The 21,203-nt window shown below is 39.7% G+C and overlaps 2 protein-coding genes across 5 annotated transcripts in view; one reads left to right on the top strand and one right to left on the bottom strand.

The window, feature by feature from the left end:
* Positions 1-21,203, top strand: part of HDDC2 (HD domain containing 2) — a 31,263-nt gene that overhangs the window by 5,017 nt on the left and 5,043 nt on the right. Inside the window, exons 2-6 of one of the 2 annotated variants that reach the window (XM_044004756.1) lie at positions 61-182; positions 4,636-4,738; positions 6,355-6,423; positions 9,336-9,474; positions 13,369-14,640. In XM_044004756.1, the coding sequence (XP_043860691.1) occupies positions 61-182; positions 4,636-4,738; positions 6,355-6,423; positions 9,336-9,474; positions 13,369-13,466 (531 nt within the window). In that variant the 3' untranslated portion in view covers positions 13,467-14,640. Of the gene's footprint in view, positions 1-60; positions 183-4,635; positions 4,739-6,354; positions 6,424-9,335; positions 9,475-13,368; positions 14,641-21,203 lie in introns of those variants that run through there. The other variant, XM_044004755.1, reaches the window with a different exon arrangement.
* The window catches only part of TPD52L1 (TPD52 like 1), a 171,053-nt gene continuing 169,365 nt past the window's right edge, over positions 19,516-21,203 (bottom strand). For all 3 annotated transcript variants that reach the window (XM_044004758.1, XM_044004759.1, XM_044004757.1), the window contains one exon: positions 19,516-20,427. In XM_044004758.1, the coding sequence (XP_043860693.1) occupies positions 20,302-20,427 (126 nt within the window). In that variant the 3' untranslated portion in view covers positions 19,516-20,301. The remainder of the gene's footprint in view (positions 20,428-21,203) is intronic.

Raw genomic sequence — 21,203 nt, 5'->3', positions numbered from 1 at the left:
ATGACTAGTTGATTTTTCATTTATTTATATATTTCTGTCCTCATTTGATTTATTGACCAGAGAGTACCACGAACAGGCTGGGTATACAGAAATGTTGAGAAGCCAGAAAGTGTATCCGATCATATGTACAGAATGGCTATCATGGCTTTTGTAACCGAAGATAAGCATCTTAATAAAGACAGGTGAGCAATTTGAGCTTTTTTGAGGTCACTGGTTTTATGATATAATGCTGAGGAATGAATCATTCAATCAACAAATATTTAAGCAGCTCCTATGTGTCAGACACTACTAGGCAGTAGAGATACAAATGCAAAGAATGAAACAATGCCTATTCTCAGGGTATATCAGTTTTCAAAATTGAGGTCTTCATTTCGTTCTTTTAACCAATTAAACAAAGAAAATTCTTTTGAGAAAAAACATCTATTGTCTCAGAACAGGTAGGGTCAACTGCTGGGTCATCTGTGCCAACTTCTGGATCATTTGGTATCAGAGACATGGGAAGGGATGCCTGCCAAGAGTCAATGAACTGTGTTCCCACTTGGGGGGGCCCTGAGTATATGAAAGAAAATGGATGGTAAACCCAAAGTCCTTGTTTTTATGTCCATAAGAAATACTCCCCCCCCCGGGGCAGTGAGGGTTAAATGACTTGGCCAGGGTCACACAGCTAGTAAGTGTCAAGTGTCTGAGGCCTGATTTGAACTCAGGTCCTCCTGAATCCAGGGCTGGTGTTTTATCCACTGTGCCACCTAGCTGCCCCCTATATACTCACTTCTGACACATACTAGCTATGTGAATCTGGGCATTTAACTTTTCATTATCCTGGGCAACTCTTTAACACTATAGTTGCAGAACAGTTGCTAATCTGCCTTGATGGAAGGAATTTCCTCTGGGGAAGAGACTAGAAGCCATAAAGTTAATGATGCTATTATTGCAGTAGCCCTGTTGAGAGGTAATCAAGGCCTGAATTGGACTATTGAACATGTGAGAAGAGAGAAGTGAATGGATGGGTGAAATCGATGTTATAGATATAATAAACATGGCAGCCAATTGGATATGGTGAGTGTGGTGGGGAGCAAAGAGGAGAGGGAAGAGTCAAGAATATCTCAGAGGTTATAAACAAAGGCTTGACCCTTGTGGCTATGGGAGACTATTTTCTTTCTATGAAAGAAGAGATGGAGAACTGTAGCTTGAGGGGATGGCAGGATCAAATGAAAGTTTTGTTGTTATTTTTTAAGAATGAGGGAGATCGGGCAGCTAGGTGGCACAGTGGATAGAGCACCGGCCCTGGAGTTAGGAGTACCTGAGTTCAAATCCAGCCTCAGACACTTAACACTTACTAGCTGTGTGACCCTGGGCAAGTCACTTAACCCCAGTTGCCTCACTAAAAAAAAAAAAGAATGAGGGAGATCTGGGCATATTTCTAGGTAGTAAGGAAGCAGCCATTGAAAAGCTAAAGAGAGCAAGCATGACTGAATGATTTCAGGGGAAATCTCCCAGAAGAAAAAGAGTAGGATAGGATGAAAAACACAAGAGGGGTTACCTGGGAAAGAAGGGCTTTGACGTCCTCAGAGACTAGAACAAAGGAACAGCAGTATGGCACAGGAGATTAGAGGACTATGGATTTAGATTTGGAAGTGACTTTGGAGATCAGCTCTTCCCACACCCTCATTTTTTTTTTTTTGGTGAGGCAATTGGGGTCAAGTGACTTGCCCAAGGTCACACAGCTAGTTAAGTGTCTGAGGCCAGATTTGAACTCAGGTCCTCCTGAATCCAGGGCCAGTGCTTTATCCACTGCACCACCTAGCTGCCCCTCACACCCTCATTTTTTGCATGTGAGGAAACTGAGGTACAGAGACACAAAGTGATTTGCCCCAGATTGCAGAGCTCATACATGTGCCCCAGGCCCTCTGCTATTCCCATTCCTATATCCTATCCTCTTTCCAGTGTGCCATTGATCTCTATTTTCTCAGCAGAGGAGGTGGTGAAATACTTTGCTGAGAGGGAGGAGAAGTAAAAAGCACAGAGTGCAGGACAAGATTGGGTAGTAATTAGTAGTTGAGTTTTTCTAAAACTTAGAAGACTTGGAGAAATCAGGCCTGGCAAAGAAGGTTGGAATCAGATTGTGGAAGGATCTTAAGTGCTTGGGTAAAGAGTCCTTTGTCCTTCAGACAGTAAAGAGTTACTGGAGCTTTTTTTGGGGGGGAGGGGGGGGTAGGGAGGGGAGAAGGTTGTGTGTGTGATATGGTCTGACTTGGGTATTAGAAATACTATTTTGGAAGTTGCCTGAAAGATAGTTTTGAAGAAGAAGAAGAGAATGGGAGAGGTACTATAGAACTGAGGAAGGAAGGAAAGAAGGAAGAAAGGGTAGGAGGAAAGGAGGAAAGAAGTGAAGGAAGAAAAGAAAGAAGGGAAAAAAGGAGGAAGGAAAGGAAAGGAAAGGAAGAAAAGAAGTCTCTCATGCTATTCTTATGGAAAAGATAGAGAAATGTAGGTTACAAACTGGTGGAATCAATCATTAATGAATCAGTGTTAATTTGGTATCTTTTAAGTGTCCCAGGAAGCGTGTTTTTGTTAATGACTTGGAAGATTGGTATACTTAATCAAATGTGTAGGTGACACAAAGCTAAGTGGGATCTGGGCAGGCTAGAACAATTATTATGAATATATATAAAGTTTGATAGTTGGGCTTCAAGAGAAGCAGTATGGTATAACAAATAGAGCAGTGAATTCAGACCAGGAGTTCCTAGGTTTGAGTTGAGCTTTAGACATGTACTAGTTGTGTGCTCTTGGCCAAACTACTTAACTTCTCTGGGCCTCATTTTCCTCAACTCTAAAATGGGGGTAGAGGTAGATTAATGCACAATGTGGATTGGGGGTTGGGGTACCTAGAGAGCAGTTTGTGTGGGGAAAAACAGATGAGAGGAGAAGAGTTTAATGGATTCTTAGCTCAAAAAGAGTCAATACTGCAACATGGCAGCCACAAAAGCTGATGTGATTTTGATGTTTAATCATTTTCAGTCATGTCTGGCTCTTCATGACCCCTTTTGGGATTTTCTTTGGCAAAGATACTGGACTGGTTTGCCATTTCCTTCTCTGTCTCATTTTACAGACGAGGAACTGAGGCAAATAGGGGTTAAGTGACTTGTCCAGAGTCACACAGCTAGTAAGTGTCTGAGGCCAGATTAGAATTCAGGAAGATGAGTCTTCCAGACTCCAGGCCTGGCACTTTATTCACTGTGCCTCCTTGCTACTCCAAAGAGATCTTAGTTTGCTTCAATAGAGGCATAATATCAAAGTATTGTGCTCTGGGTCAAACCACATCTAGAGCATAAAGAGTCATGGATTCTTAGCGTTGAGTCATTTAAAGTATTCCATGACTCCATCCTCATTTTGATTTTGATTTACCAGCATCAAAATATACACGTGGGGGCAGCTAGGTGGCGTGGTGGATAGAGCACCAGCCCTGGAGTCAGGAGTACCTGAGTTCAAATCTGGCCTCAGACACTTAACACACACTTACTGACCCTGGGCAAGTCACTTAACCCCAATTGCCTCACTAAAAAAAACCCACTGTGATTTAATGTAATAAACAAGAATGTTTTTTAGAATGAAGTCTTACATACACATATGTGTATATTTATATATGTTGCTATTTTTAAATGTATATAGATGCTCTCAAGATTAATAAAGTACATATTCATTTAAATGTGTTATTGAATTCATGGTAGCTTCTTATCATTATGCATTTTCTTTATCAACAGATATTTATACTATCAGTTGTGAGATTTTATTGTTGTTAAAAGGGATCATATTCAAAAAGGTTGGGAACAACTGATCTACATGATTGTTTAGTGACAGAAGATTTTATGGAAGATTTTTATAAGGTGGAATACATTGACAGGAAAGTGACTAAGATGGTAAAAAGAGTAGAGACTGTGACATATACAAATCAATTAAAGGAACTTGCCTAAAAAAGAGAAGACTGAAGGAGCAGATGAGAGCTATCTTCAAGTATTTGAAGGGCTGTCTAGGAAAGAGAGATTTAGGCATATTCTTCCTGGACCCAGAGGGTGAAGCTGTATAAAGTGGAAAGAACTACCCCAGAAGGTAGTGGGTTTTCCATCACTAGAGATGTTCATATGGGAAGGTTGAATGATCAATTATCAGGGATTGTGCAGGGGGCATTCCTCTTCAAGTAGGAACTAGACTTGAGGTCTCTTCCATCTTTGATAGTCTGATTCAGGCTTGTAGAAGAGAGACTGGGAAGCAGGAAAATCATTTAAGAGGTTATAGTAATGGTATAGCCCTGGTTGATAGCAATCATCCATGTGGGATCAAACAGGTCATATGTGAAATGTTAATCACATAGTTTTCTGTTTCAGATCAGTGGATAAATGATACATATTTAAAACCCCCTTTTATTAATGCTATCGATTCACATGGTACATTGAATGATAATGAGAATTTATGATTCAGGACTGGCTTAGACTAGACAAATATTAAGTACTTCACTTCATTTTGCATTAACTACTCTGAGAATAGAAGAGAAATCAGCTTTATGGTCTCAAAGCAACACACAACAGGTTGGTCCCTAGTGCATATGATTTTCTGTAATCACTCAACATTTCTGGTCAGATGCGTCCGACTCGCCCTGGTTCACGATATGGCAGAGTGCATTGTTGGTGATATAGCTCCTGCAGATAACATCCCTAAAGAAGAAAAACACAGGAGAGAGAAGGTCAGTATGTGGTCATAGGATCTGTGGGAAAAACTGGAAGCTTAATGAATTTGAAGATCCAATAGTGGGCTAACACTAAAAATTTTGTGGAAGAAAATATAAATCCCAAGAGTTATTTAAATATGATTACAATGACCATTTAACTTTATTATTTGAACTCTTCAGTTTATAGAGGAAGAATAATCTAATTCAATAAGCATTTATTAAGTGCTTGCTGTATACCAGGAACTCTTCTGGGCACTTGGAATACAAGGAGCTTGTATATTCATAGAAAAATAGTTACTTGTATGCATTTGTTAGTATAGTAATACAAACAATGAATGTTAAATTAATTTGGATTGTGGGGCAACTAAAATTTCAATGTTACTTCCCTAATCTTAGTCCCTATTAAGAAGTTTTTTTTAAATTAACATGTACTGTAGTCAGACATATAGGTCAGAGTTGAAATAAATACCAGAAGCATTAACCAACTTTACAACTCAAAAGATCTGTTTGCATTTGTTTGATTTTGTTAATATGCCCATAATTGTTTTCCTGTTGTTGGTTTTGGGCATATATAGTTTGACTCGCCAACTAGATTTTAAATTCCTTGAGTATAGAGACCTCTAGTTATATTTTTATTGTCCATCTCCTACCTGCCCCACTTTTTTGGCATCCAAAGCCCTTCATGACCTGGTCCCCTCCTTTCTTTCTAGTGTTCTTATACCTTACACCCACCCTGCCACCCACCCTTCCACACTAATTGTTCTCCTTGCTCTTCCAGACATTTTCACAGGGTGTCCTCCATATCTGGAATTCTCTTTTTCATCTCACCTCCTGGCTTCTATGGCTTTCTATCAAGTCTCAGCTAAAATCTCACCTCCTGTGGGAAGCCTTTCCCAATTCCCCTTAATACTGTTTCCTTTAATCTGTGATTATCTCTAATTTATCCTGTATATAACTTGTTTATACTTAGCTGTTTGCATGTCGTCACCTGAATTAGTCTATGAGCTACTTGAGAAGAGAGATTACCTTTTTTTTTTTTTGGCCTGGGTGGGGCGGGGGAGGCGGGGGGGGGGGGTAAGGGGGCTTTAAAAAAAAATTTTCCAGTAGTTAATATAGTGTCTGGCACATAGTAGGTACTTAATAAATGCTTATTGAATGAATGCCCCAATTCCCTAGATATACTCCATCTAGTATAGTGATTAATGTACAGTAACTATTTAGTTAATACTTGTTGATTAGTTATGGTTATAGCTTTTCATGTATTGCTATAGTTATTTACCTAACCTCTAAACAGTCACTCGTTCTAAGATATAAATATTTTCTTGCATCAGCATCCCTGATGCAGCAAGTTGGAAAGCAGGTGTAGTGCAAAGATCACTAGATCTGGAATCGAGAGATAGGGGTCTTGGTCTAGTACCAGAGTCCCACTCAGGCAACTCCAGTTCACTTTTCTAGGCCTCAGTTTTTCTTATCTGTTAAGTGAGGTGGTTGACCAAGATGATCTCCCAGGTCCCTTTCAATTTTACCATTTTATGAGGATGTGATCCTCTCTGTTGCTTGGCATTTAGACATACATAGAATAATAGCTAGAGTAAGTACATGCTCTTCAAATCACGGTTTCATATTTCCAGGAAGCTATGAAGCAGTTAACCCAGCTGCTATCAGAAGACGTCAAGAAGGAAATCTATGATCTCTGGGAAGTAGGTACAAATGATGAATTAGGTTTTGTTACTGAGTTATGTTTATCTCTTCACTGTTTTTCAATTGGTGATACAGTGAGTTAGGTCACACCATGTTGTGTAATTCTAATTGAAGCTTGTTTGTGACTAGAGGCAGTCAACAACTTAGAAATGCTTGCTTTACATGCATCTCTGACATAAACAGCTACTTTAGCAGGGCAAAGCCCACGGGTAACATTCCCCTTTTCCCCCCTTGCTGTTTGGGACTACATGTCTTTCCCCACCACCTTTGATGTTGTACCCTGTTTTACTATTGTTGGGGTCCCTGCCCCTCAAACCTGGGCTAGCTTCTCACCTCTTTTTAGAAGGTTCTTTGCTGGTGGCAATATTATTGTTGAGGGCAGTGTGTTATAGTCAGTAGAGCAATGGGGCTCTGCTCAGGTAAACCTGAGTTCAAATGTTAGCTCAGATTAGCTGTGTGACCTTGGGCAAAGTGATTATCCCTTTCTGCATTTCAGTTTCCTTATCTGTAAAATGGATTCACTGGCCTCTAAACTCCCTTCTAGCCCCAAATCTGTGATCTTGTCATCGGGGCTGAGCAGCACTCTATTTTCATGAAGCGACATTGACATCTTGTCATCTCTCAGGATTCCTGTGTCAATGACCTTTAAAGCCAGCCTGTATTTCCTGTGTCTGGAGGCCTAAATGACATTACCTGTTGGTATTTGCCCTGTGGCCTGTGTAAAATTAAGTCAGCAGTTGATATTTAGCTTGACTTAGGTCTTTTGATCCTGTTTCCTGATCATGGGGAGGACAGTGAAAGCTCCTCTGTGATTCTGCCACAGGCTTGTCCTATTTCTCATTATTGAAAGAAATGGTGGTGGGGGGAGGGACAGCTAGATGGTGCAGTGGTTAAAGCACCAGCCCTGGATTCAGGAGTACCTGAGTTCAAATCCGGCCTCAGACACTTAACACTTAATAGCTGTGTGACCCTGGGCAAGTCACTTAACCCCCATTGCCTGCAAAAACCAAAACAAAACAAAAAAAAGAAAGAAATAGGAATCCTTGAGCTTTTTTTTTTTCCTGTGCCTTTGAAGCACAGAATCTTGGCTTTAATATATGGGTAGTGTCTGGAGTGATCTTTACACTTGAAGTTTTGGAGAGAGAAATTGATTTTCAATTGATCACTCCATTTTTCCATGTTCATATCTACACAGGTACAGAATTACTCCTGATGGACCATTTTAAATTAAAAAGGTAAAATGGAGCAGAAAGAGCTAATCATTGCTGATAAAATCAGGGGAAAAAATGACATACAACCAGAAAGAAAAGCAAAATGAAATCGATTTAAAGGGATTTCTGATTGTTTAAATGAATTTGAACTGATTAAATAAAACACCTAGGGCCAAAAGAGAATTTGTTAAAAAGTAAAATGTGATCATTTTCAAAGAATAGTGGTTTAAGTACCAGTGACATGAAATGTAATTGATTTCAGATTTTTAAAAAAGTTTTTTTTTTTAACCTTTTTTGGGGATAGTTGTGGTCATATTTCAAACAGGAGCATTTTTAAGAGCAAGGAAGGTAATAGCAATCAAACAGCTATTCAGTGATAGCAAGTATATTATACTGTCAAGAAAGCATGATGGATTGATTACCTGAATACAGTGGGGGCAGAATTACAGACTAGAATTTTGCCACAGCTAGGCTATAATAGCTAATATTTATATAGTGCTTAGTATGTGGCAAGCACTATGCTTAAACACTACAAATATTATCTCATTTGATCCTTAAGACAACCCTGCAAGGTAGAGCCTATATTATCAGCCCCATTTTATTTAAATGAAGCTGAAATGAAACTGAAGCAAACAGAGATTAAGTGACCCAGGGTCACCTGCCTGGTGAGTTTCAGAGGTCTAATTTGAACTCAGGTCTTCCTGATTACAGGCCCAGTGTTCTGTGCACTGTGGCACTATCGAGCCACCTCAGGCAATTCTCTTATTCTGATCTGTATGGCATTAAAAGGGCATATGTGTTATGCAAAATGTTTCTTTGCTATAAACAATGGATTCCTTAAGTAGTCCTTGTTTCCTACATCATATCATCACCAAGTTCCTAGGGATGAAGAGGAAAAAGTACCACAAAGATTGTGATTAATTGCTTACTGTGTTCAGAATCCTCTGATAGTCAATAAGAGAATTTTTAAAAAATTATATCAGATACAGTTTCTGTCCTCAGGAAGTTTATAGTCTAGTGGGGAGGGGAGAGGGGGAGATGCAAACAGATGACTGTAGTGCAAAGCAAAATGTGATGAGGTCAAGAGAGCTCCCTATCTCCTAATGTTTTTAATGTGTACAACTGTATGAAATAGTCCTGACTCCTGATTCTCTTGACTGCTATGAGGTTCAGTCAGGCACAGGAGAAAAACAAGGTCTTGCTTTGAATTGAGAGACTTCTATAATCAAGACCAACATGGCAGGCTCAGAATTGAAAGGAAAAAAAAATTCGTGAGAAAAAAGAAACTTGACATTAAGTAAAGAGGGAAATAAAGAGATGAGAGGCATGAAAATGAAATGTCAAGTTGAAGTAAAAAGGATAAAGACCTAAGCTGTTTAGGTGGATTAAAGAACGATCATAAAAGGAAGATGGAATAATTAAATAGGAAGAATCCGACATGGAAGTCAAGATGAGTAAATGAGAATCCATAGACCAAATTGAAAGCAAAGGAGCCATGAATGCATCCTTATTATATTGCGTCTAAAACCTCAGCTCTGAAATTCCTTAGTGAAGCCCTTCTAAGAGTTTTGTGTGAATGGGAAAGTGGTTGGATGTCAGGGCTGGGCGCTTTTAGCTCTGCCTCTTTCACTTTGGGTGTGAGAACCCCAAACCTGAAGAACCCAGCATGCAGAATGTGATCTGATTGCCCCCTTGCTTAGGAGTATGAGAACCAGTCCAGCGCGGAAGCCAAGTTTGTGAAACAACTGGACCAATGTGAAATGATTCTCCAGGCGTTTGAATATGAGGACCTGGAGAACACACCTGGGAGGCTTCAGGAATTCTATGATTCAACTGCAGGTATGGAACATGTTCAGTCTTTGCTGGCTGCCAGAGCAAGGAGAAGGGAGGTTGAGCTGTTGATCCTTTGAAAAAGGTCCTTGGTCCTTAAAAACAAAACAACAAAACTGCTGATCCATGTACCACCGTATAGATCTATTTCAGTTCAACAAATGCTCTCTTACCTATGTGCCAGGCAGAACACCATAGTGGCTGCCAGACGGTTTACAAATCTTAGAAAGGTTTCACTCTCTTTCCTCATGAAGCTTACAGTCTACTGTGGGAGCAAGATGCTGACACAAATGATTCTAAAATCAGGCATAATAAGTTGCTGTTCACTTGTTCTCTATCATACCTGACTCTTTGTGATCCCTTTTCAGGGTTTTCTTGGCAAAGATAGTGGAGTGGTTTGGCATTTTCTTCTCCAGCTCATTTTAGAGATGAGGAAACCAAGGCAAACAGGGTTAAGTGACTTGTCCATGGTCACACAGCTAGTGTGAACCCTGCATCTTCATCAGTTCAAATATAGTCTCAGATACTTACTAGCTGTGTGACCCTGGGCAGGTCACTTAAGTCTGCTTGCCTCAGTTTCCTCATTTGTAAAATGAGCTGAAGAAGGAAATGGTAAACCACTCCAGTATTTCTGCCAAGGAAACTCCAAATGGGGTCATGGAGAGTTGGACACGACTGAAAAAAAAATGACTTAACAACAACAGGCAGAGAATAGAGCCTTTGCTCTATTGGCTCCTGGCACAGGGAACATTGTGGACAGATGCAGGGAATCATGCGATTTATTTGGGGAAATAGCAGATAGTCCACTTTAGTATGAATGTAGTGTGTGGACAAGAATACCATGAGATAAGCTTTGGAAAATGCTGGACTTACGTGATTTAACATTTTTATTAATGATCTGGTTAAAGACAGCTGGCATGCTACTCATTTTGCAGATTACAAAAAAGCTGGGGGGCAGCTAGGTGGTGCAGTGGATAAAGCACCGACCCTGGATTCAGGAGTACCTGAGTTCAAATCCAGCCTTGGACACTTGACACTTACTAGCTGTGTGACCCTGGGCAAGTCACTTAACCCCCATTGCCCTGCAAAAAAAACTCAAAACAAAACAAAACAAAAAAGCTGGAAGGGGGAATCTAACTGGATGGCAATCAGGATTTTAAAAAGATGTTGATGGGCTAGTGCTGATCCTAAGAAGATGAAATATATAATGGTGATAAATGTCATGTCATATGCTTCGGTTAAAAAAAAAAATCAAGTTTACAAGATTTGGAGATGGGGCGGGGGGGGGGGGGGGGGGGAAGTGGTTGTCAGTTTTGGAGGCAGTCTGGAGTGCTGGGAGCTTAGGCCCTGAAGGCCAGTATTCACCGAAGGCTTGGTATGTAGCAGTAGGGAGAAATCAGAGCCTAGTCAGTGGGGCAGACACCCACCTGGATGAAGGGCCTCTGCCCCAGCTTCCAGGGAAAGTGCTTTTTATAGCCAGCTTTCAGGCTATTTAGCAAATGCAAAATACTATCCAACTCTTGGTTAGTTTAGGCCCTGAAGAGCAGTTCCACAAGGGGGAAGGAAGGTGAGGAGCAGTACATTCGGGGGAAATTAGATCGCCATAACAAGAGGTTTTTGGAACAGGGTGTGTTGGGGGTTTGAGCTAGGTGGCCAGGAGGCCCAGTTACTGGAGGTCATCAGCCTTGGGGCAAAGACTTAGGACGTTATCAGAGTCCCACTCTTTAAGCTCAGAAGCATGAACAAAAACAGTTCTTTCCACACTTAGCTCCTCTGCTTTTGGCAGTGAGAGCTCCAGCAGATATCCAGATAATTGATTTCCTCCATCTTTACAATATTGTGCTTTTGTGGCAGGTTTGTGATTGTTTCCCAGATCTCCTACTCTCCAAGTGGCTTATAGTATATGCTCATGACCATAGCATGTGTATGTTTCCTTTCATGGAGCTTCACCCGGATGCTTAAAAGAGTAAGGCTGTTTCTTCCAAGACTGGAGGGCAAGAGAAAATGGGTAATGAGGCAGAAAAGATGTTGAGAGAGGAAGGAAGCTGAGGGAACCTTTGTTTTTATCCTTTCAGAATTCAAGAGGCTAAGTTTGCTGATATGATTATGTGAGGTAGGGTCGCAGTTGATTGCCTAAGTAGTGATGAGAAAGTTTGGAACAGTCCCTTGGGGAATATGATAGAGAATCAACTGGAGTTAAAGGAATCTTGAGCAGTGGGGAAGGCCCCACTGAAGTTGAAAAGCTTGATTTTGTTACTTGGTCCAGTGATGCTTAGCAACCTTCAGGAAAGCAGGAATGAAATGATAGCCAAAGTGGAACCAGGTCCTTGAGGCTAGTGAATCAAAATCAAGTCTGGGTTTAAAGCTTAGTGAAGCCAGAACTTTTGCATTTCAATCACTTGAGAGGATGAGGGAGGAGTGTTGGGCCAGTAAGTCTTTTTTGTTTGTTGGTTGGTTTGGTTTGGTTTGGTGTTTTGTTTTGTTTTCTTTTATGGTGAGGCAATTGGGATTAAGTGACTTGCCCAGGGTCACAAAGCTAGTAAGAGGCCAGATTTGAATTGAGGTCCTCCTGAATCCAGGGCCAGTGCTCTATCCACTGTACCACCTAGCTGCCCCCAGAGCCAAGAAGTCTTGATGAGAATGAAGAACTGAAGAGGCAACACAGAGAGCCAGTCTCAGGGTCAGAAAAACCTGCTATGTTCAAGGCTGACCTCTGACACAACCTGGCTGTGTGACCTTGGGCAAATGACTCAACTTCTCTGTGACACAGGCAGCTCTCTAAGACTGTAAGTTGTAAAACAGGTTACAGTCTGAATTGGTAGAGTTTCCTTGTGAGGAGTTCCCTGCTCCGAATGAAACCAGAAACTGCAGATCCAGTCCAAAACATAGGAAGAAAAATAAGAGTGAAGAGCAGATGTGTTGTGAGAAAGGAAGGGATACAAGTCTTTCCCTACCAACCTAATGCTAGTTAGCGCCTTCCCTTTTAGACTACCTCCAATTTACCTGTTATTTCCTGTATGTACAGTTGTCTGCATGTCGTCTCCCCCATTAGACTTGGAACTCCTTGAGGATAGGGCCAGTTTTTGCCTTTCTTTGTATCCCCAGCACCTACACAGTGCCTGACACATAGTAAGCACTTGTAGATTGACATGATGCAAGGAACCTGTTTGCTTTTTTAAATTACCTGTTAGGTCAGTAGTAGATCATCCCTGATGGATCCAAAAAACAGATGTCCTCCTTTTGAAGTACTGTGTATGTTGATAAGTCAGTTGATGGCCTATGAAGCAGAAGTGGCAGCAGCAGTGGTGTCCAGATGCCGACTTAGAGAAAGTAGTGGTAGGCAATGTGGCAAGTAGGATAAGGGCTAGTAAGGGTACTGTTGCTTTGCTGCCTCTTTGCTGAATTCCTAACGTTAGCCTCAGCTGAATCAGAGGGATAGAGAGAGAGAGAGAGAGAGAGAGAGAGGGAGGGAAGGGGGGGGGGGCGGCGGCTAGGTGGCACGGTGGATAAAGCACTGGCCCTGGATTAGTACCTGAGTTCAAATGCGCCCTCAGACACTTGATACTTAGTAGCTGTGTGACCCTGGGCAAGTCACTTAACCCCCATTGCCCTGCTAAATAAATAAGTAAGTAAGCAAATTAAATAAATAAACAAACAAACAAATAAATAAATTTAAAAAAAAAAAGAGAGAGAGAGAGAATATAAGACTATAAGCAATGGAGTTTGGCCCCCTTTTAGTACCTAGAATTGTACTTAGATCTGAGTCCAGACATGCTTCTGGGTCAGGTTTCAGAATATAGCCTACCAACCAACTCCTTCGCTCAGCCTTGAGAAAATGGATTACCATCTTTTCAGTAGAAGAGGGATATTGTGGTTAATTTTGCCTGTCTTTTTCCTTTACAGGAAAATTCAGCCATCCTGAAATAGTCCAGCTTGTCTCTGAACTTACAGCAGAAAGAAATGCTAAAATTCAAGCAGGAACAAGTGAGCCTCACCCTTGAGGTGTTTGGCTTTTTTTTTTTAAGCTTCTGTAATCATGTAATAAATATTTTATTTTATGATTAAAGTCTCATGGCATGGTGTGTTTGCCACTATAGCACTGTTGATTTCCCCAGGTGTGAGTCTGTTTATTTTCATTTTCCATGGGCTTCAGTGAGAAATGAAAGCTCTGCCTGGATAAAAAGTGTGTTCCAGGGACCAGGACTGTAGGGTCCTAAAGACAAAATGCTATATGTGGGGGTTGGAGCTATCTTTGTATAACAAATCAAAATTCATAATGTCTGCTAGAAGCTATAAAGCTTGTTTTCTTCTGAATTTGGAGCATATATCCCTCCAGGCCAAACTCATTAAAAGGTAAAAGTATGTGTCACTGTGTTCTGATGCTGAGGGAAAGTTTAATTATTATTGTCTTTAAGGCACAGATCCTTCAGCAAAGCATTGGCTAATGATGAGAACCCAAGAAGAGGAGGAAATTATATTGATAATATTCTTTTTCTAACCAGATAAACCATTTTCTTTTTATTGAAACACCTGTTGCCTTAAATCAAATGTTGAATTATGATCTGGCCTCTGATTTGTACCAACGATCACAAAGCTGTAGAGCCTCTGAAAAGTTGTTTTTCTATCATTTGTCTTAAATTCTTGTCCAGGCAGGGAAGATAAAAAAATTTCAGTGCCTCTATGAATTCCTTTCAGTTTCTCTTTTCCCAATTCAGACCTTTTAATTTTACACTAACTTTCATCAGATAAGCAGAAGAGTTGGACTGAATATTGATGTGATCATTGGGCATCTTATAGGGGAAAGTGGCTCCCTTCAATCTTTTCAACTTCACTATCACAAGTGGCCCCATTCAAGTGCTTTCCCAAAGAGGTTGGCCTGAGTAGGGTAGATGATGCCTCTGCTCCACCTTAAAAGCTTTGGCTAGCAACAAAGGTAAGTTTGCTTCTGCAGAACAAATCAAAAGTATTCCTTGAAACAGTGATGCTTATCTTTGCCCTGAAATTCAGGTGGTGTTGGGTTTTATTTAAAGATGGCTAATTGACCAAGATAGGAAAGTAATACAGAACTTCCAAGGTGATAAGAACTTCCATGGATATGCAGGCTGCTATAAACAAAGTATCTTCTTTTTGGTATTCTATAGGTGGAGTTACTCTACATCAGTGATCAGAAAGAATCAAGTTAATTATTATTGGAGATACTATTGTCAGTGAATTTTTTTTATTTTCCTGCCTGGCTACAAGCACATAAACTATCCTGGGATAATAAAGTCAATATAACCAGGCCTGTCTATCACTGTGGAGCCCAGTTTGTGGTACTGGCCAGTTAGTTGTTAACATTTCTTTCCTTCTGCTGAGGTCTTGTGAAACTGTGTATAGTGTTATGGATTAACAGAGTAGGACACTAGACTTGGAGTCAGGAAGACTAGAATTCTAATCCTGACACTAGCTGTGTGACTGTGTGTAAGTCTTTTAACCTCTGTGCTACAGTTTACTCATCTGTAAAATGAAGGGGTTGAACTCAGTAGCTTCTAAAGGTCCCTTCCAGCTCTAAATTCAGTCCTACAAAAGTCCCAGGCACTTGTGTTTTTCCTCATCTCATGTTAATTGTTTTGTAATCTTGGTTAAGGTTACTTAATTTGATTCCTTAATGCCCTAAACCTTTTTCATTGAGACTGCGATTATAAATAAATTAGGGGGGCAGCTAGGTGGTGCAGTGGATAGAGCACCGGCCCTGAAGTCAGGAGTACCTGAGTTCAAATCCGGCCTCAGACACTTAACACTTACTAGCTGTGTGACCCTGGGCAAGTCACTTAACCTCAATTGCCTCACCAAAATAAATAAATAAGTAAGGATAGCCACATAAGATATTTGATAAAACAATGAAGTTCAATGGTAATAGATAAAATTTCTTGGCTAAAAGGAAATAATAGAAGCTAACATGTTTGTACTTTTTTTAAAGCTTGTAAAGCATTTTGCATACCCATTTTATCCCCACAAAAACCCCATAATAAAGAATTATAGAATATTGGTGTAAAAAAGGACCTTGGAGATCACCTGATCAACCACCAAACCCTTTAGAAAAGGAAGCTGAAGTCAGAAAAGTGGAATTCCTTGTCCAAGGTCACACAGGATAAACCTTAGAACTGAGCCTCCATTACCCTTTGACTAGTGTGCTATCAACCCCATCATGCTGCCTCCCCCAAGCACAAAATGTTAACTTATTTTCTTGAAAAAGGCCTTCTTTTTTGGTGTTAAACAAGTTGTCTGAGTACCCTAGGGTCTTGTTTGTCCTTCAGTCTCAAAGAGGACCATGATATCAGGTGATGTCATGACTTGTAGTGAATTGGACTGAAGTGCAGGAGGGCTATGCAAGGTTACCAACCTCATGCTCTCTCCTCTAGAGCCATCTGCATCCAGTGGCAAGATATAGATCAGGACAACTGGAGATGACCCCAGATGTTTAAGGTAATTGGAGTTTATTTGCTCAGGGTCATACAGCTAGTTAAGTGTCTGAGGTACATTTGAACTCAGGTCCTCCCAACTTCAGGGCCACTGCTCTATCCACTGCACCACCTAACTGCCCACCATAGGGTTTACTTAGAATACAAACAGTTTCATTTGGGCTGCATCCAATGTGAAATAAGTAGCTTTCTTGTTGATCTTCTCCATATGTCCATATTCCATAGGCTACTATTTATGACTCTGGAAATGTTACATAATTCTCAAAGCCTGTGCCATTGGAAATCTTCATGCTGGTATACAGCCTCCATATCTTGCCCACCTAACAGCCTGGTAATGAAGACACATGGTAAAATGAGTTGCAGAGCTAGGAAATGGACCTGTGATTTTATTGTTTTGGGAAAGTTCCTTTTACTGATGCAGCTCAAATATCACTTTCTATACAAAGCCTTTCTGGATCCTAACAGTCCCTTCCCTTCCCTTCCTACCAATTATTCTGCATACACGTGTACATGCTTTCTCCTTCAGTAGAATGTAAACTTCATGAGAATATGGGTTCTCTATTTTTTCTCTTTGCAGTTCCTGGTGCCCAGTAGACTTCATAAATGCTAGTTAGTTGATTTGGCTTCTCAGTCTTAAATTGCTAATCTGTAAATTGATGATAATATCTGCACCAAGAGGAACTGCTTTCAAATACCAGTTCTGCCACTTAGAGCCCCCGTGGACCAAATTGGACAAGTCACTTGATCTTTTTGGGTCTGTTTCCTCATATATAAAATGAAATGTTAAAAGTTAACTGTCGGTTCCTTCCAACTTTAAATCTGCAGTCAATTCTATGGCCAAGGTTGTATTGAAGAAAAGTACTTTGTTAACTGTAAAATGTTGTGTAAATGTGAACTCTTATGATATGCACATATAACATAATAAATTTAAAACTGGGACCAACCTCTTCTAAAAACATCTAGTCTAACCCTCTCATTTTATAGATGAGGTAGCTGAGGACCAGAGAGATAAAGGAACTTTCCAGTTATATAGGCAGTCATTAGCAGAACTGAGATTTGACTTCAAATCCAGTGCTCTTTCCCTTTTACCTTATATTACCTGTCATTGTAGGTCATGTTCAAAGTGATACTGCCATCATTTTCTTTGCTTGACTAAGCAATCACTATTGGACATTTTTATCACACTGAGTTTGCGTGTCACTTGAGTCTCACATTTCACCACTCTTGAGCCTCATTTTGTTCATTTGCAAAATGGGGATATGTATATGTATGTGCTACCTTCAAAGAACACTTGCACAAATATTCTTTTTCTTTTTCTTTTTTTTTGGCAGAGCAATGAGGGTTAAGTGCCTTGCCCAGAGTCACAAAGCTAGTAAATGTCGTGTTTGAGGATGGATTTGAACTCAGGTCCTCCTGAATGCAGGGCCAGTGCTTTATCCATTGCGCTACCTAGCTGCCCTCACAAGTATTCTCTAAAGGTAGTATGTAAGGGTTATTGTGAAGGAAGTGCTTCATAAACCTTAAAGTATTGTGTGAATGTGAATTATGAATGAGTAGTATCATAATTTGAACTTAAGATCAGTAAAAAATCTTTACAGCAAAGAATTTTACCATTTATAAAGCTTAGGTAATTAAATGGAAAAAAAAAAGACCAGTCTGAAAGTTTTGATTGAAATTTTAATTAGAGTTTAGAAATCTTACTTGAACACTTAGTTTGTCAGAAATAATTTTACATAAAACTTGAATCACATCACTACCACCACCACCACCACCACCATTTTCCTCTCACCATCATCATCCTCAGACTCCATTTCCCAAATGTATGAAAGTATTTAACTTAACAGTTTGCCAAATGTATTTACCTTAGTGTAATTGAACTTGAAAACTTTGAGTTGACAGAATCTTTTGAAAGTATAAAGAGTGAAGGAATACAAATATCTTAGGCCACAAACACTTTCAATTTTAACTGCTGTGAACAGTATAGTATTTTAGAATGTCTCTATTAAAGTGTGCAGGTCGTTTTACTTTATATGACTGGACCAAATTTATAGGGAGATACACAATTCAGTTTGGATGCCAATTGCTTTTCTAGCATAACCTAGTAAAACTCATAATTTTGATGGGGCATATGCTATAAAACATAATTGAAAAGTAATTTATGACTAATATTTTCCATTACAAGAGTTGTCTTTAAAAATTGGTAGGTGTCTGCTTCTGTGTTTAAGGTTTACTCTTCTGAAGCCATTTGAAAGGTATCACTTTGTCCACAAAGTATTAAATTGTAATTTTGATTTTTAGTAGAAGGTTTGTGGCCAGATGTACTTTAGCTTTTCATATTTTCAAAAGGATAATTTAATTTTTCGTGTAACATTCTAACAAGTAAGCATATGAAAAAGGTATTTTATGTATATGTGTTTCAAGAAAACTTGTGTTCAGATGTACTAAATGAAGAACCTAACATTAGACATGCAAATGAGGTTCAGAAAAGGAGGCAGGCCTTGAGAGATCAGGTAGTAAGGACAGGAAACCTACAATCTGACAAGCAACTGGTCTGATTTTTTTTTTTAACTAAATTATCAAACTGTAAATACAGTTTGAGGAGCTAAAAGGTTAGCCAAAGAACCATATGGCTGCTTAGTACAGCAAAGTCTCACTAACTGAAGGGAGGGGTCCATCAAAAACTGTGCATCATGGGGTATTTAAGAAACAGTGGTCCTTTATTCATGAAATAAATAATGGGATTCAGAGTAACTGCTGAGTCGAGATCCTATTTTAATGAATATGGATTTTAATTAGTAGCATCCTATAGAAATTCCTCAGCAGTTAGTATAGTGGCTTGTACAACTAAGGTGCTTAATTAATGTTGAATAAATTAGGACTCTTTAATGTGCTAGAGTCCTTACAAACAATTCATTTCCCTAAGTAGATTAAGTATTCCTGAAATCTTGCTGATAGTGTAATGAAAACCCCCAACCCTGCTCTGGTTGAATTAATTAAAGAGCCAAATTAATGACATTTACTGTTCTGATATGGAAACACGAACTTTCCTATCCTTTCATAGAAAGCACTATAAGTTAAGAAACTTGGGGTTAGAAACCAAGAGGCTGAAAGGAACTAAAACGGGAAAAATCCTCTGAGCATTGTCCTTGAGTACACAATACACTCCCCACCTGGCTTTAGGGCTGTGGCCCTAAATCATTACAGCAAAGTACCAATCACAGAGATATATATTCCCCAAACAGCCTAATTTTTACTATGTTAACAATCACTGACTTTATTTTGTAGAATATAATATACCTATCTCTAATTAGCATTGAATGCAAAAAAAATCACCTATTAGTAAATTTTTTAATGCTTTTTATATAGATTTTCTAAACTAGAAAATTTCAGATACACTGAAGTCTTAAATTAAGGTGGTGGGTATTTTAGTGAAAAGCATATAACTTCCATTAGAGGGGGGCAAAAGGAAGGTATATAATGACAGTAGTAAGAAGGCATTTAATTTACTCCAAGAAATCTGATGTTCATACTATTATATTTCATATTACTGGGATCAAGAGGTCATAGAACTACCTGTATTTCTCTAATGGAAAAATAGCCAATTTTTGAAGTGAAACAACTGCCCTTTGATCTAAATAAGTAGATTGTAGAAGATTTTAGAATTGCAGATTCTATAAAAATAGTTCAGTGTGGCTAAAGTTGTAGTAGATAATGATAAAGCTATTTTATCAAGCCCAGGAATGGAAGTGGAAATAAAAAACTTGGAAATAAAATTTCCAAGATAATTGTATTCTTGAAGAAAGTTTAAAAATTTAAAAAGCCTTATACTTTCAAAATCATTTTACTAATCCCTTAAATAACCATATAAAATTTATATATGTGCCAGGGCTGGGAGGACACAAGTAGCTGGGTGCACATCTGGTATACTTCATAGAGCTGAATGGGCATGTCAGCAGCAATTCCACTGTCTACTGAACTGTGCCTGAAAAAAAAGAGTTGTGCGGTGGTGTGTTAAAGACCCCCACAGTGACGGACATACACACACACTCACAGACACACACATGCTGAGATAGCCAAACATAAGGGAAAGCAAAGCAAAAGGACAAAAAGGTTAGTGCTTGGAATGGCAGAAAGAGAGGTGTTACAGCCAGTTGCATGTCTGCTACATTCTAAGCATCACATTCAGGTCATGTTTCCTGCATCCACAATGACTGTATGGTTCCTTTTTAAGTACAAATATGGATGGAATTTTTTTCAAAAGTACAACACACTAAAGAGGCTTCTGGCCTTCACATCTGGCTATGAAAAAGGGACAGAACAGGTAGCATGGGTAGAGTTGGCAGCTTCGGGCTGTAGCGTGGTCCCCTTGGGCCTCTTAGCACCGGAGCTCTCCTTTCTCGGGCACCCGAGGGGCTGTTGCAGCACTCTGAGCACTTGCATGGGCAGTGGAACTGAGCACTTCTTCAAAATTCCCTCCGCTGGGGGCGCCTCCTACTTTCGTCTGAAAAAGAAAAGGAAGGATGGGAAAATTGAGGTAGACAGCAGTTCCTATTTCATTTATCAACATGCTTTTGTTCCTTTATATAGGACCTAACACTTTCTTCTAACAGAACACATGTATTTTAGGGGGTGGGTTTCCCAGCCTCATTTTACTGTAAATATTTAATCCCAGGCTTTAATAGTAAAAAGGAAGGGGGTGAGGTAAGGGACCAAGATGGGGGAAGGAAGGGTGGCAGCAGAAAGGACCTTCTCTCTTCTTTAGGTTCTGCTTCCAAGGCTCTCCTCCAAAAACACCAGATTTATTACAACCTTTTCAGTTCCCAATTTAAGTGAACTTCATATTTTCTCCCTCCCCCACCATTTTGCGATTTTACAAACTGAACCCATTAGATTTCAAGTCTCGTATTCAGGTGCTACTAGAAGGCTCTGGTTTCTTAGCATGGAAAAGTCCAACTGCAGACTGTGGACTTGTGCCTTACTCAAAATGGTATTTCAGGTCTCTTGTTTGTAGGCCAGAGATACCGAACATTTAAAATACTGGGTTTTCCTACACACAACCTTCTGGATAGCTTTTTAGACCCATCTATTTGTTTTGTCTGTGTGCTTATTTATGAAGGCCACATAAATCCACCACTCTTCCTCAACCCTAAGGCAGAAAAGAAAAGAAGCCTTTGCCTTTTTTTCAGGTTATCAGTCAACAGCAGTGAGGTTTTTGGGGTATGGGAAATAGAAAAATATTAAAATGCAGTAAGAGAGTTGAGTGTTGTATTAAGAGCT

This window comes from Dromiciops gliroides, chromosome 4 (genome assembly GCF_019393635.1).
Source record: "Dromiciops gliroides isolate mDroGli1 chromosome 4, mDroGli1.pri, whole genome shotgun sequence".
Taxonomy (NCBI): Eukaryota; Metazoa; Chordata; class Mammalia; order Microbiotheria; family Microbiotheriidae; genus Dromiciops; species Dromiciops gliroides.
The sequence above is the reverse complement of the archived record's forward strand: the minus strand, read 5'-3'. Positions and strand labels throughout refer to the sequence as shown.